This window comes from Balearica regulorum, chromosome 2, assembly GCF_011004875.1.
Source record: "Balearica regulorum gibbericeps isolate bBalReg1 chromosome 2, bBalReg1.pri, whole genome shotgun sequence".
NCBI lineage: Eukaryota > Metazoa > Chordata > Aves > Gruiformes > Gruidae > Balearica > Balearica regulorum.
Window position 1 is genome coordinate 92,191,990 of NC_046185.1, and position 15,643 is coordinate 92,207,632.

Genomic DNA, 15,643 nt, shown 5'->3' on the forward strand with positions numbered 1-15,643 from the left:
CCAGAAGACTGATTTCATTCATTATTTGACCATTGCAGAATGAATGAAAGGTATTAAAAGGGAACGGATGGGTTAGACTTTGAATCACAAATTATTGGTATAAAACTAAAACCAGTTTTGTACTTTAATTAAGGAGCCGTTTAGGCTGGGATTCATTTCAGCTACCTTAATTCCTGAACGTCTACTGCATTATTTAATGCTTCCAGTCACTTCTGGCTTGTGTCTGGACTATTTTAACATGCTGAAAATAACTGAAAGTTTTGAGGGAACAAAATTATTAAGCAGAGGAAGTTCTCAATCTAGTGTGTAGATAACATGCTCGCTGCCTGCCACTGAAATACAGTCTTATTAGCAAATACAAGGGGTTAAATTTAAACTCCATGACCGCCTCCCTGCTTGCTTGGTTGTCATTAAGTGTGGGGAGGGAATAGGAAACACTTCACACATCTTGTTTTCCGCTTCTAATATATTTTTGAGTTTTCTAGTGCAGGCTTTGCTTGGATGTGTAATCACTGTGGAATGGCTACTATACCCTTGCTACACTGCATAATACTTTCCCTTCCTCCTTCTGTAGGATTCCTCATGAAAATAGGCACTTTGTGTTTTTGGCCCTAAGGACAGAACATAATGTACTGTCTCTAGGAAAAAATAAAAAAAAATAATCATTAAAACATTTTCCACTACTTTAAAAAAAAAAACAACACATGAAGTACTACTGTATTTCTTTTACAAACATGACCTCATAGATAGATGTGTGCATCCACACACAGACAAATGCATTCAGTTTTCAATTTAGCTATTTATAGAGGTCTATAATTTTTCCTGGCTCAAGTTTTACTAAGCCTTCCCTGATGGGGTTCAGTTCACACGGTTTCGCAGCCTTTCATTTTGCTTCCAGTTCATATCCGTGGAACACCCGTCCCCACCCCCCGCCCCGTCCCCACCTCCTCCTAGAATCCCATTTAATGTTTTGCCTATTACATTGGCTGGTTGCTTTACTGAACTCATCACAAAAACCAACAGGTTTTTTCTGTCCCAAGGAGCCGCACATGTTTTGTCAGTTTTTCCTGCACCGTCCTAGTGGCAAAGCTCACAGATGCAGTTGTGTCCATCTACAACCACCCTTTTTTTGCTGAAGTAACATTCGACGCACATCTAGAGGGTCTTGGCAGAAAGTCGTATAAAGGTCATCCAGCCATGCTGTTGCTCCCTTCAGTAGGAGCAATGCAGGTTTCAGGAATATTTAAGAGTAACAGAGCCTTCCAGCCATGCTGGCAGCAGTTCTGGAAGATGGGCAACCACACGATGCTGTTTGCTTGCTCCGCTTCCAGTGAGATGGGCAGCCAGATCGACGTGCTCAGAGACCTCAAGGCAGGGAAAACTTTTTCTCACCCTGCGGTCAATCTACTCTTTGGTCCCCTCATATTTCAGCAGACTGGCTTGTCCCAGGGTGAAGGACACGCCCGGCAGATCTAGGACAGTTGGGTCTGGTGGTACTTCATCTCTTCCCATCCCCTTTCCAGCTCTCCAGGCTGGGAGGCAAGACTGAACTGCATGGCGACCCAGCAAGCTCCTGTTGCGTGCGTGCCTGCTGAGAGCTAAACGCCTGTTTGTGTAAGTAACTTCCAGCTAAGCTCTGCTTTCTTCTGGTAAGAAATCACCTCCCCGCCGTGTCAAGGTGCAGTGCTGGAGCACACAGGCACACAACAAGAAGAGAAAAACAACTAATTGCCCCCTCTCTCCACTTTACAGAGCTCAGCTGAGCTGAGCCAGAGGCGTACAGCCTGCACAAAGGACAGAGAGGTAGAGCTCAGAAAGTAAAAAGCTATTAAAGCAAAAAACCCATGAGGCAGATAACAGCTTGCTGCCAGACTTTTCAAAATTTAAGTGTTGATTGTTCAGAATTTATGTCTAGATTTTTCTTAAGAATGCAATTTCCTGGCACATGGTACAAGTCGCTCTAGACCTGCATGTCAGCACAGCAGGCATCCTGTTGCAAAGGTTATTATGGAACTATTGAATGTTGTCATGCCAAATTTGTCCAAATTAAACCGAGGGGAATGGAAATACTTTCCCTGGATAGGTGGTGGTTGCATTAGGTGGGTTTGTTTATAAGGAGAATAAAAGTTACAGCTAAATATAAAAGCAGATATATCATAATATTGTCTGAGCACTTGAATAACATGTCATTCAGCCTGCGTGCTGTGGAAAGAACACGAAGGTCAAGTCTAAAATAAGATCAGTGACTGTTTGACAATAGAAACATGTAGGAGGTAGAACAGGAGAATTTTCCACATTTTTTTAAATGACATTTTTCTTTCAAAAAATATTCTTGCCTACCTTGCTACGGGTCTGATGCAAAACCCTGTTGAACTTCGTGCAAAACATACTGCTGAATTCGGCATGTTTTTGATCCACCCCCTGGCAAACCTGCATTAGTCATTTGTGCCAACTGTTTACTTTTTGCATTATGCTCAGTTGGGAAAATGAAAGAAGGCTGCTCTGTTGCATTTTTGGTTTTAGAGTTTCACTTTCTGCTTCAGCCCTCTCATCCTGCTTCCCTGGAAGTCCGGGATTTCAGCGGGGCTACTGCTACCTCTTCAAGGTAAGCATACCTGGGTTTGCAGCATTGGGGAGCTCGCAGAATTCCTGGCAAGGCCAAAAAGAGGAGGAAAAACAAAGGAAAAGACCCAAACCACTACTTGAAGTATTTTATAAAATCCAACGAGTTCCTTCTTTCATTTGGTTCATCCACCAAAACCTGGGGGGAAGATACGACATCAGAGACTTGCCATTTCCAAAAGTGCAACCAAGGCAGGGATTTCAGCCCCTGCCCTGCGGCAGGGGTAACTGCCCCTCAGCAAGTCTGGTAAGAGAAATGGGGAACACACAACCCCGCTCTTGACAGAGACATCCAGTGTACTCTACTTTTACTTCAGACAGTGATGCTGGAGGTACATTTCTCTCTCCTCCCCTATATTAACTTTTAAATATAGTTACAGCCACCTCCCTGTAAAAGATGTTACAAAAGGAGCCTTGCAAATGCCCTAATTCCCCTCCCCAACAACCCCGTTGACAAAATCCCATGATTTTAAAGCAAAGGCGGAGACAGAAACTAGCCCAAGGCCAAGGTCTGAAGGCAGCTGCCCTATCTTTCCCTCCTGTGCTGTGGCAGACAGCCCACGTAGCTTACAGAGCTAAAGCTAAAACATTCATTGCCCTTATGTCACTCCGCGGGAGGACTCTCAGGGTTTCCAGGAGGAAAGGTCTGAGGGAGAGGAGGGAGATGTGTGGGGAGAGCATCCTCTCCACAGCTTCCCCAACCTGTTCCCGTCCTCTGGAGACTCTGCACCAAAGCTCAGGGTGGACGAGGGCTGCCAGCTGCCCTCTGGCAAGCCCAGCCCCACAAGCATCTTTTGCTACTGGGCATCCCCTATTTCAAGTGGGAGCTCACGCCAAAGTGAGCCACAAAGCGCTTTCTTATTTCTCAAGCGTGGAGGTGCCTCTCCGGAGCATCAGGGGAAGGGAAGCGGTCTGCAAGGTCTCTGTCCTGGGGAGGACCCATCCCCTCTGAGGGACCTCTGATGAGGCTGCAGGAAAGGTAGAGCAAGGAGCCAGTGCCTCATAGCGATAGCGAGGGGTGAGCATCAGCCTTGCTGGGGGGGGGTCAGGAGAGCCCCCAGGCACAGCCTGACCAGAGCCCATGATGGGGCAGGGGGGGCTGCAGAGACAGGTCCTGCTCAGGTCCATGCTTCACAGCCCCCTTCCACCTGACCTCCAAACCATGGGGCCAAAATTAGCATCACATCAAGGGCTGGCACAGAGTGGCTTTGACCCTAATGATCCCACTGGGAACACAGTATTGTTCTGGCCCTATTAACAATAATTTGCATGTTGTCTAATGGCCCCGGGAGGGGAAAAAAAAAATAAAAAGGGTGGCAGGCTCCGAAGGAGGAGAAGAGGAATTGGGAGTGCTGCCATCTTCTTCTGAGAACTGGCAAAATAAGGTTGACTTTCTTACAGAGCCAGAGGTAAAACTAGTCATTGCAAAATTATTTACTATCTAAATAATGACCCAGCCTTCATCGCTTCAAAGCAAGGTTTTGAGAACTTGGGCTATTTAGCTATACCGAAGAGCTCTTGTCAGACCAGCCTGGTAGGGACTTTGATCACAGGAAACTTATTTTAGTGGGACCCCAAGTCTCTCCTAAGACAGTGGCCTTTCACAATGAGGAGTTGCTCTCATCAGAAGGGTCTGAACTACAGAGACAAGGGATATCTGCACACAGTGTTTCTCCATCATACTTAGAGCCTTACATAGAAAGAGCAGTCAGTAACACCAAGCTGCCACAGTTCCAGAAATACAGAAATACTTTTTTTTTTTGTTGAGAGGAGTTCCTTTAGGGATCAAAGTGTTCTCAAAACCAAACAAGCTGGCTGTCCATCCCTTCCAAGGGAACAGGTAGTTTATTCCAGCTGTCAGTGACTGCAAACCAAACAGCTCCTCTCCCACTGTCAGTTTTAGCTCTAGGCAAGTTATTAAAATTAAACAGTTTCATTTGTGTGAATGATGTATTTGTGTCTGCAGGGGGGAGAGAAAGGAGCAGAGAGGGGAAAAAAAGAGAGCAAGTTTTCTCAAACAAACCCTAAGCCCATTTACAGAGCCTAACGGCATGCCAGTGCCGCCTCTTCCTTCAGCCCATTAAACTGCCACAGATGTCCCAGCCTGCAGGATGTGCTACCATGCCCCAAACATCCTTCTTGCCCAGTTGGGGAAAATAAAATAATTTTTAAAAAGGGCAAGAAACTCCAATTGCTTGCAAAATAAACGCCCTATTCCCTTGTGAAACAATCAACTTCAACAGATATGAAAAAAAGTACAAAGAGATGCCTTGACAGGTATCCCCACCACTTGTGCCACCCAGGCTGGAGAGCAGAGAGGAAAGCTCCCCGGCTCGTGGTCCTCAGGCAGCAGTGAGGCTCATCAGCTCGCCCCTGGGGATGAGACACGACTTTACTGCTCGAAGTTGAACAGGACCAATTTCTAGAACGCTGCTGCGGTCCTGGTGGGCCACCACCGCCCCTGGCCCACGCAGGCACTGTCAGAGGGATGTTTGTGGCACCCCAGGCCAGGTTCCCCTTAGAGTGAGGAGGCCTAGGGAAGCTGAGGAGCAATCTCCAGGCAAAACCCGAGGCAGCCTCGCACCAGTTTTCCACCGCTGCGCAGACATACCCAACCATCCTCTACAACCAAGGCTTTGTAGGACGCTTTATAGATCCCTTTTTGGGTCTGCCCACATGCTCACTGCTATATGAGTCTGGATACTGCTGGTTTTAGCGTCCGTACTGGAAAAAAATAGCTATCGACTCCAACTGGCCAAGGATTTCACATATTCAGTCCAGAACCAAATACGCAAATTTTCTGCAGCAGGAATTTTTTTGCAGACGGCCGTGAGCTACTGCAGAAGCCTGTACAGACTCCAGGCCGGCTCATTTCCTTGCAGCCTTGATTGCCACCTGACATTTCAAGCAGCCGGTTTTATTCGCTCCCTTGCCGGTGCGCCCCGCCACTGCACTCCAGCCCCACAAGGAGGAAAGCCTTTCCCTTGCCCAGGCTTCACGGCAGCGCTGCTATTTATCGGGGATTTGGGCAACAGAGAAAGGAACAGGTCAAGCTGGAGCCTGAAAATAATATGGGCATTAGGCCTCCTTCTCGGTTATATTCGGGACCTTTCGCATTCAGCAGCAGACTGGGGATTAGATATTTAGACAGCGTGATTTACTGTGATCTGCCAGATGACTTCAGGAGAGGGGCTTTGGATGTGTCTAACTTGAACTAAAATTTGCAGATGCTTGGAGCACAATGCAGGATTTGCTTCTATTATGAACGAGGGAGTTTTTACTTTAGGTTTTTTAATGTCATTTTTTACTTGAGCTTGGCGTACATTCTTGAGAGGTTCAACAGATTTTACTAACCTACAACACTGACCGTCTTATTCTGCTAATGGAAATGCCAACTCATTTACAACTGTATTTGAATTTGTCTTTGAACTATTTTTAATTCTTCTTTCTTTAGAAAAAAAGATTAGAAATAGGGTCCTCTGCTACGTTTTATAATGCACGGTCTGAACATGTGATGAGTTTTCTTAAGAAAGGAGTTCTTTCCTTTAGAGACAAAGCTGGCAGTAGTTATTCCATCACAAAGACACGCTACAGGACTGTCCCGTACCGCAGAGGGAGGCATTTCCCTCGCCTCCCATCCAAGGACCTATCCTGACTTTCCAGTGACTCATGCAAGTCTCTCCAGAGCATGCAACGGGAATTTTGTCTCCTAAGCCTCAGTTCAGCAAGACAGTTAAAACTAACTTCAACCTCATGGTCAAGCCCAAAGGCTTGATTAGTACTCACTTTTTTCTTATTTTTTTAAAATGTTTTAAAATAGCTTTTTTCTGCCTGCATCTGAACACTTAATGAAGCTTGTGAATGGAAGCAAAAGAATACGCGTGCATGAAGATACCTTTTACAGGTGCATGTAACACAGCTTATTGCTCCTTGCCCTGAAGTGCCACGGACAGCTTTTACATATGGTGGGAATGGAAAGGGAAGGGCAATTTCCTTCATGAAACACCCGATGAACTGTGCTGATACATAAAGGAAAACACTAACATTGTCAGTTGCCATTTCTCACACTGCTCTCACCCTTTTCCTAAATAAAAGCTCGAAATCAACACCTGAAATTGATCTTTTTAATGTTTCCATCACAAGCATTGCTAAACACATCTGAACAGTACAGTTGAAAAAGCTTAAGCCAAATTTTCATTTAACTTTTTTTTTTCTTTCTTTCTTCTACCTCCCCTCTCCACTCAAATCTTACCCCCAGGTAGTTTCACGCTCTGACTCACTTTGCTCTTTCCCAGGCTAGCCAGCACCAGCAACGACAAGGTGTAATGCTACAGATTCGAATTTTACTCCAAGTCCCAAATCACCACAACAGACATTTTGTTTAATATTGTACCTTGTATGACTTTTTGTTTTTCTAATTAAAAAAACATCGGCCCAACTCATGATAGCATGGTTGGAAACCATACATTTCCCAGACCTGGTGTGCTGTAGAGCCAGCAAGAATACCCATTTCATAGCTGGCTTAACCGAGAAAGAGAGATATTAATGATTTGCCCCACATCTTATCGTGTACTGAGTACTAGAGCCAAGAAGAGGAAGTTAAGTTTTGACTCTCAGTTGCTTTCTCGAACAACTGCGCGACAGTCTTTTTCAATCAGCATATGGGAAAACGAGGCCTTTTCTTTTTGATTGTACCTGGCCCCTGTACATAAATTAATCACGAAAGTACCCTGAAACCCACTTGAGTTGCCTTTTCACTCAACAAAGCGGAATCATGCTTTTTATGCTGCAATAAAATAAAAAAGCAATAAAATGATGTATGCCCTGAAGGGTACTGCCTGTTTCTTTTAACTAACTCTAAACATGGCAATTTGTAACAGACCTTTAGTCAGCGCAGGAGTAAATTCAGAGATGTGGGTGCTCTTAGCGACATTTAAAAATTACCTTTACTTTTACAAAACACATGTAGAAGTAAGAAGTTTCCCCTGGTTGGATGAGACCGGCGGTGCATCTATCCCAGTATCCCCAGTCACCAACCAGCACCAGGTGCTCTGGGGGAGAAGCAATGTAACAGATAATTTTGAAATAGCATTCCCCAGAGAAAGGTCTACCCTCAGCACCCGGTGATCTCATTTCAGTAGCTGATGTTAAATTTACCCCCTGTTTCATCAAGGTGTATGACTGCTCTTCCAAGCAATTTTATTCAAAAATAAGTATAGATGTTTTCCTTACCCTTATAAATACCTAACCTTTCCTGAATGCAACTTAGTACTTCCACTCACAGCTCTCCCATGAAAACAGCTCCCAAAGACTAATCATGCGTTGCAGAAAAGGTTGTTTTTCTCTATTAGTTGAAAACCTGTGGCTTTTTCATTTGATCTTATTTTTCTTGCCGCATATACAAAGTAAACATAACTACAATTGTCCAATTAAGTGCCTCTTCCTGTTCCTATTGAAGTCAATGGCAATGCATTCTAAAATCAGATTTGCTTTCTTATTCATTAACTGTAAAATCCAGAAATCCGCAAGGAACTTTCCAGCAAAGGGGATTTAGCAAAGTCTATTGATATACCATAATTATGACAGCAAACTAACATGAGGATAAAATAACAGAAAATAAATTCCAGAGTTTTAGATGCACTTGGAAAAGTTATCCAGTTTCATGGTCTTTCAGGGCCCAGGAAAAAAGAAAAGGGGGGGGAAACAAAAAGGAAAAAAAAAGGGGGAAAAAAAAAGCCATCAGATTGTTAATGAGACTGAAAGCCAGAGTAAAATAAAAATCCCTCAAATCCGTCATCGGCATTCATGTTTGCCAAGAAGGCCTGGATGTTATCCTGCTGGGGAAGAGAAGATTTATGGCACCGCACACCTTCATCCATCCTATTATTATATATGAAATGGAAAATAAAACAGGCCGGTACTGCCCTCAGAAATAATCACTATTTTGCTGCCACTGAGTAACAAGTGTTGCTGTTACTATTACTAAATCAGCAGGTACGGGAGCAACCACGAGGTGCTCATAAATAAATTATTTTTAAAAAACCAACAAACCAAACAGGGCTGGGCTGCACCCTCCCAAGGGCGTGAAGGAAAACAAAACAGGCCGGGGAGGGAGGTGGGAAGGGCCGGACCTGGCGCACGCCATGGCCGATGGCCGGGCGGCAGCACCCAGGGCCATGGCCGATGCCCAGTGCCCGGCGCCAGTGGCGGTGATGGAAAGGGACGGTCAGAAAGGCCTGCAGAAAGCTGAACACCGCCAGCCCTCCACAAAGCAGAAAGACAAAACAGGAAAAGAACCAGACACCCACCAAATACAAGCGTGCACGCCACGGGAGCGGGGAGCATGCCTGGCCAGCCTTGGGGTGCACGGCTGCGAGCTCACCCCTGCCCAGCCGCACCCTTCACTGTAACCCTGATCACTAAAAGGGATGGAAATGCAATAGCTAAAAAATAAGAATTCACTTTGCTGCAGGAGAGCTGTTATTTAATCAGGCATATGCTGGTTTTTAGCTACGGCTGCTCAACTGCCAAGGCTGGTGACCCAGGTTGTGACACCCAGACCCCAGGCCAGGAGTGAGGGCCTGCTGCCCTGCCGGCAGCCCCGGGGTAGGACTGTGGTGCTAAAACAGCATGGGCTAGCCCGGCGAGGCGGCTGCGGAGTGAGAGGGAAAGCAAGGACACAGCAAGATTGCTGGCAGCTTGCATTAGCGAGCTGAGCAGCGTAAGGAGAGGTTGTCACTTCAGCCAAACCTGCCCCAAGCCCCGGGCCTGGCATCCCTTGGTGGCGATGGCGGAGCGCGAGCCCGGCTCGTCAGTGCGCCCGGCACAAACCATCACGCAAGACCAAAACCACAGCAGAGCTTTTGGAGCAACACCTGAGCACCGCTCCCGTTTCTACATCCTCCTCCCTCCACTATCACAGGTGCAACCCACTGAAAGATGACCCTCTCGTCAAGGACACCTGTGTCGGGCACAAGGGCTTAATGTTTGCCAGCAATGTGGCACAAAGTTCTCGTGCTGCCTTAGGAAGCCCGGGCCCTGGTATCTGGCTGCTGGGAAAACACTTCTGCTCCACATGCAATTTCACACATCATTGCATAGGTCTTGTGATTCTCCTGCTAGAGCCATGCTTTGCCATCGGAGAAATGCTTGCGCCTCGGCAGAAAAATTCAACTGGATTTTCTTCGTGGATTACCAACTCCGAATTTCAAGCTACACACTCGAAAAACTAAGCTACTTACTACCCAGCAGAGCTGATGCAGTAGCTTGAGAGAGGCCTGTGTTAATGCAGGCACAGAACTAACTGCTTTCTCAATATTGAAAGTAAAGTAAAACTTTTTAATAGGATTGCTGTTTGAACTTTATGGTTCTTTGCAAGATCAAGGCAAATGACATCATCTCCATAACCAAGACCCCTGGTTCTGAAATCTGAAAGGTCACGGTCAATACATATATTAAAAAAAAAAAACAAAAAAGGAAAGGAAAGGAAAGGAAAGGAAAGGAAAGGAAAGGAAAGGAAAGGAAAGGAAAGGACAGGAAAGGTAACAAAAGCAAAGGAAAGTAGAGGAAAGGAAAGGAAAGGAAAGGAAAGGAAAGGAAAGGAAAGGAAAGGAAAGGAGACAAGACTTCTGAGAAAATACGCAACTTCATGTTGTTGCAAGTTACGGAGAGAGCTATTATAAATGAAAGGGATTAGAGAACCACAATCATTTTCTCTTTCTGCACTACCTCTTCTACTCCTTGCCTCCGCAGAATGAATTCTTCACTCTTCAGCAAAAGCAAAAAGAAAAATATTTTGATAATATTTTGAGAATTCGATTATAAACCCACAAAGCCACAAAAACTGGCAAAGGACCTAAAAGGTGTAACACTTGAAACTGCCAATTCATTTATTTAACTGAGTGGATTTCAGATAGTTTCCTTTTACCAGTCAAACAGTGACTTGGGGTTAGCCCCGCTGGGGATTGAGTCGTTACAAGGCCGCATGTCGCCGGCAAAAAAAAAGTATTTCAAAGTGCCTCTGCTCCAGCACGGGGCATCCAGCTCCGAGCAAGGCACTGTCCCGCACTGGATGAGCGACAGGCTTTTGCTCGGGACCTGGGAGAAAAGCAACGCACTGCGCATGCAGGTGCCTGGCTGAGGTGCTGGGAGAGCAGCTCCAGAGCCTGAAAGGGATGAGGTTTCAGTCAGTGCCCCACGCATGAGCACGTGAAGGCCCTTGTGTCACACCGATATCCATGACCTCTAGCACTGTCCAGATACATCTGCCATCCCTCACCTTCATGGGGCTACGGACCGTCGTGGGGCATGGCGACTCTCCACATTTCCTTTCCAAGGTGTGCTACCGAGCAAAAAGAATTAATGATTTACTAGGCCAATTAAAAAAAAAGAAAAAGAAAAAAAAGAGGAAGCTTAGTGATTAAGGCAGGCAACCCAGGAGAAGGGAAACCTGGGGTCTAGTTGCTGGTCCAAGAAGTGTTTATTCATTTGGCTGTAGACAGCCACCTGAGAAAACACATCAGAGCGCGGGAATTAGACACCCTGGTTCTTCCTCCTCCACCAAATGAAATCTCACCCCTGCAGATGAGGAGAAGCCCTGTTGCCAAAGGGGAGGATACCTCGGCAAAACCAGCAGTTATCTGGCAGGCAAAGCTTCCTGAGATGTTGGACATGCGGGTGTATACTCCCTGCCAGGCTGGAGAAGGTCTCGTAGGCAAACCTACCTTTACCTCAAGGGAGGCCTTAACCAAGGAGCTGCCAAGAAAAGCGGGGGCTTCTCCTTGGCTGTATTTGTGCACAAGGATGGCATGTGAGTGACAGCAGCTGGGCCAGAGGACGCCTGCCAGCTTCGGGACATGGAGGTTCTTGGGAACGGTGTCCCCCACAGTGTGCCGAGCAGCTCCCCTCTCTCAAGGCATGAGCAGCTCCTGGCTGGCTCGAGCAAGGAACAGCAAGAAGCCAGAGATTTCTGCCACCGTTCTGGCTAGGCAGGCACTCAGAGGATGTTCCACCTAAGGTCAACTTCAGACATCTAAATCCTTCCCCATATCTGGCCTTAGCTCTCAAACAGAATAAAGAACCACAATAAAAGAACAGAATCGGATGAAAACACACAACCATTGCGTTCCCGGTTCAAATGTAAACATTGTCATTTAAAATGATGCTTTCTTGGCTGAATTTTCAACATGCTGCTGCTTCTCTCACCTGGGCTTCTTTACATTCTTTACATCGAAAACGTACTTGTCTACACATATATGACGGTGCCAGTGTCTCCTTCTATAGTTCTCATGCTCTTGCTTTTCCTTGAACAGCTCGAGGAGGAAGCTGTATGTCGGACTAGAAGCGCCCAGAGCTGAGCACGGCTCCCGCACACATTAGGTTGTGTGCACAAAGAGGGAACCCATCACTGCAAGACAATCACAGTTACTTCCCCCGCACTGGCTGCATCACTTCAACATTCCCTACGGCAGAGTCAAAAGTCGCCAAGCACGACAGCCGGCTGCCAAGCCAGTCCTTCTGCAGCTCAAACACCAGGCTCTAAAAAACGAAATGAAGCCATTAAGTTGTCAATCAGAAAGCATACATTATACCAAGTGCTACAAAATCGCAGAGATGAGCTGGTTCTCCTCTTATTTCTTTTGTAACACAATTAAGATGTTATCAGGCCAAAGTACAATATTGTGGTATCCTGGCCTACGTGAAAATCTTTGAAAGCTGCATTTATTTGCCACCAGAACCACAAGCTAATAATACAGCCTCTGTGCAGGCAGTCCCCATCTGTTGCTTTTTTCTAAGTTTCAAACAAACTCATGACGCTGTGTATTGTAAGTGTAAGGGTACTAACAATCCCCAGACACCACTAACAGCAATGTCTAGTGCCTAAAATTTATACTTCACCAGCTATATCCCCTTCCAACCTGCCCCTCCATATGCTTCTTTCCTTCATTTTCCTTGCAATATAAAAAGTTTATGTCCTGAAAATACATTGTCAACTTATAGAACTGATTCGAAAGAAACAGACAAATAAGAAAGAAATTTCAACCAAACTTCAGACCCAAGCGTAAGACACAGGCCCACACAACAGACTCAAACCACGCGCTGTCCAATTTACTCACTGTCTAACATACGCTCGTGACTAATTCCGATGCTCCCTTCTCTAGTGCTACACAGCCTTGAATAAATTCACCACTCTGCAACGTACCGGGGAGCCACAACATGAAGGAGGAGAAGGCTACAACAGCCGGTGCTGCTGCTTGTTGCAGCAACCTGCGTGCTAGGGACATCTTGCAGGCAGCCGTGCTGAGTTCCTACAGAGCGTCACCACCTACAAGGTGATCAGCTACTTCAGAAGAGCCATTTACGACGCTTTAATAAGGTTCGTACATGGTGTATGGTGCAAATGCCAAGCTGAAGACTGAGTGCATCTATTAAAGCAGCCTTTTCCACTGACAGATCTTGACAACTAGAAGAAGAAAGAAAAGAAAAATCCACCGCCCCATGCCATCCTTGATTTCATCTGTCTGAAGAGAGGATCCTAAAAGCTGTGTTTGTAACTTCATGTTAGTCTTTTGCTCTTTGTAACCAGCTAGAAGGTTTTGCCTGTGTTTAACAATCCCATGGCCCAAAGGTACCAGCCATTTACCAGACAGACAGGCAAAAGCCACCTTGGGGTAATATTTTGCACATCTTCTTCCATGTGTACATTACAAATAACACCCGGCAGTAAATGGCATCACATGCATCCAAGCTCTGGAGCTTTTGTTTATAGGAAACTTCAATAAACAACTAAACGGTTATCAATAAGAAGCATCTTTTCCTTTTAAAGGCAGTCAGTGTTTATAGTCCGAGTTTCTTGTATTTCTAACCGTTGAGAAACAGCTCCAGCACTCGCCTCATCTGGCCAATCACGCCTGGTAACACCTGTCTTTTCACATTCTCGGTTTTATTCATTATTTATGTTTCTCTTTACACAATACACCCGCAGGACAATACATCTCCAGCATGCTTACGGATTTGATCCAAAGCTTATTGGAGTCAACAGAATGACTTCACTGGCTCTGGAGCGAACTGAGGGCCCCAGCTCCGCAAACGGGCTTCCAGCCTGAGGAGGGACTTACGCACAAGTTAGGCATCCCAGCCCAGAAGTGCAATCGCAAAAATCCCTAACCCTTTAGCTGCTCGTCTTTTAACCAGCCAAGGTCTCCAAATGCCTGAACTGTTTGCAGACTTTTTTCCCCCCAGTTATCTGTTCTGTGAAGAAAAAAAAACACAAACCACCAACAAACCCTCTAGCGATCCATGAAATAGGGGATCAGCGGATAGGTCTCCCTCTCCCAAGTGTGGTCCCAACCACTAAGCGTTGGAGTAATTTTAAGCGTGTGTGTATATATGTGTGTGTGTCTGAGTCTGTATATGTCTGCATATTTCTATATACATACGTATATAAATACACAGAAACACACACACACGCATGCACACACATTTTTTGCTCCCCCTTCTGGCCCCATGAATCTTGAATTGTTTTTTTCTTGGTGGAAGCAGGGGAGAGCAGGAGAACGATCCTGCCTCCACCGTGACTTGTAGCCAGGGATCTGCAGCACTCCTCTGGGAGATGCGCAGCGTGGGTGCCTGCTGAGAAAAGGGCCCCAAAGCCTTACTCCCTCCGTTAGGGCAGCATGTAGGTGTCCTCTGGATCCCCGGACCCGTACACCCTTTAGTCAGGTGGGTTCAGCAGCGGGAAGGCAACATCTTCATTTTTTACCAGAGGTGGCCAAGGCGGGTGGCACGTTACTTAGCCTAACGCTGACTTAGCAAGAGACCCAGTGTTAAAAATTTAATGCGGTAATGCTTCACAAACACCAGGCTTGCAAACCATGTTAACTGGGAAACATATACTGTATTTTACATTCCTTCACATACATCTCTTAAAGGAGTGCTGTGTAACTGAGTCAGCTCTCTGTACTTCACAGGGGACCGGACCTGAAATTGCCGGTGTCCTACTGAGCTGACCTCCATTTCTAGGTGACTTATGCCAGCTCTCAGCTCATATGTAAAGTTTCTTCTTCAGCATAAACTTTTGCCATTTCTTCCTCCAATGCGTTAATATCATCAGCTTTACACATACAACAGGTTTGGTTTGCGGGAGAGTGGCTGGGACCACATTTTGTTACAGTATATCAATTAATATAGGAAAAAAGGAGAGTAATACCCTTCCAATTACAATGCGGTTATTTATTTTGGAAAGAGAGAGGAAAAAAGCAAGGGCTTTTAATCAACCACCAGTGTAAAAGCTGTCCATTTTCCAAAAGTGGAAATCTTCCCTTTCTGGATGATGCCGAAGCCAGCCCCGGCTGGAGGTGATCTCTACCCCAGAAACACAGTCACCCATCGGATCACAACAAATACTCATTTTCCAGAACAATCCCCTGGACACAGCTCCCGGCACCTTTGTCTGGTCTCCAGACAAAGACAGATTTTTCACACTAGGCATACCCTGTACCGTAAAACCCCGTTCCCACCACAGCTGTAGACGCCACCTGCCCGCCCGTAGCACCGGGATCTCACGTTTTTCACGCGCCCGCCTGGCGCGTCACCCCTAATGGGCAGGGATGCTTGCACGCATGGACACACACACGTGGTCACTGCTGCACCCGTGCCTGGGACCTGCCGCAATATGCCTGTCGCTGGCAGCTGGACGGGCACCTCTGCTGCCCCTTCCCACCCCGCTGCGGGACCCTGCCTTGGCCAGGGCTGCTGCTGCCAGCAGGGTGGACGGGGGGTAGGAGAGCAGAGACGGCTAATGAAGAGGGCGCCTCGCTCATCCTTTTCGCTCCCGAGCCGTAGCTGCTCCCCCTCCCCCCGCCCCAAACCACTCCACCATAACCCCACGATGAGGTGAAACCGACAGCCAGCAAAAGGCCTGTGGTGTTTTGGCACACACCAGTGCAGACCGCCCCCAGCCAGGCAAACCTTTTGCTCCCCCCAACGCGAGTGCAACCCCCCCCTCCCCGGGGCACTGCCC

The 15,643-nt window shown here is 46.5% G+C and overlaps 1 protein-coding gene across 3 annotated transcripts in view; it reads right to left on the bottom strand.

The window, feature by feature from the left end:
* The window catches only part of BCL2 (BCL2 apoptosis regulator), a 97,014-nt gene that overhangs the window by 79,260 nt on the left and 2,111 nt on the right, over nucleotides 1-15,643 (bottom strand). Inside the window, exon 2 of one of the 3 annotated variants that reach the window (XM_075744905.1) lies at nucleotides 14,846-15,078. The exons of the other annotated variants lie outside the window; for them this stretch is intronic. Coding sequence (XP_075601020.1) covers nucleotides 15,028-15,078 — 51 coding nt within the window. The 3' untranslated portion in view covers nucleotides 14,846-15,027. Of the gene's footprint in view, nucleotides 1-14,845; nucleotides 15,079-15,643 lie in introns of those variants that run through there. 3 annotated transcript variants of the gene reach the window in all.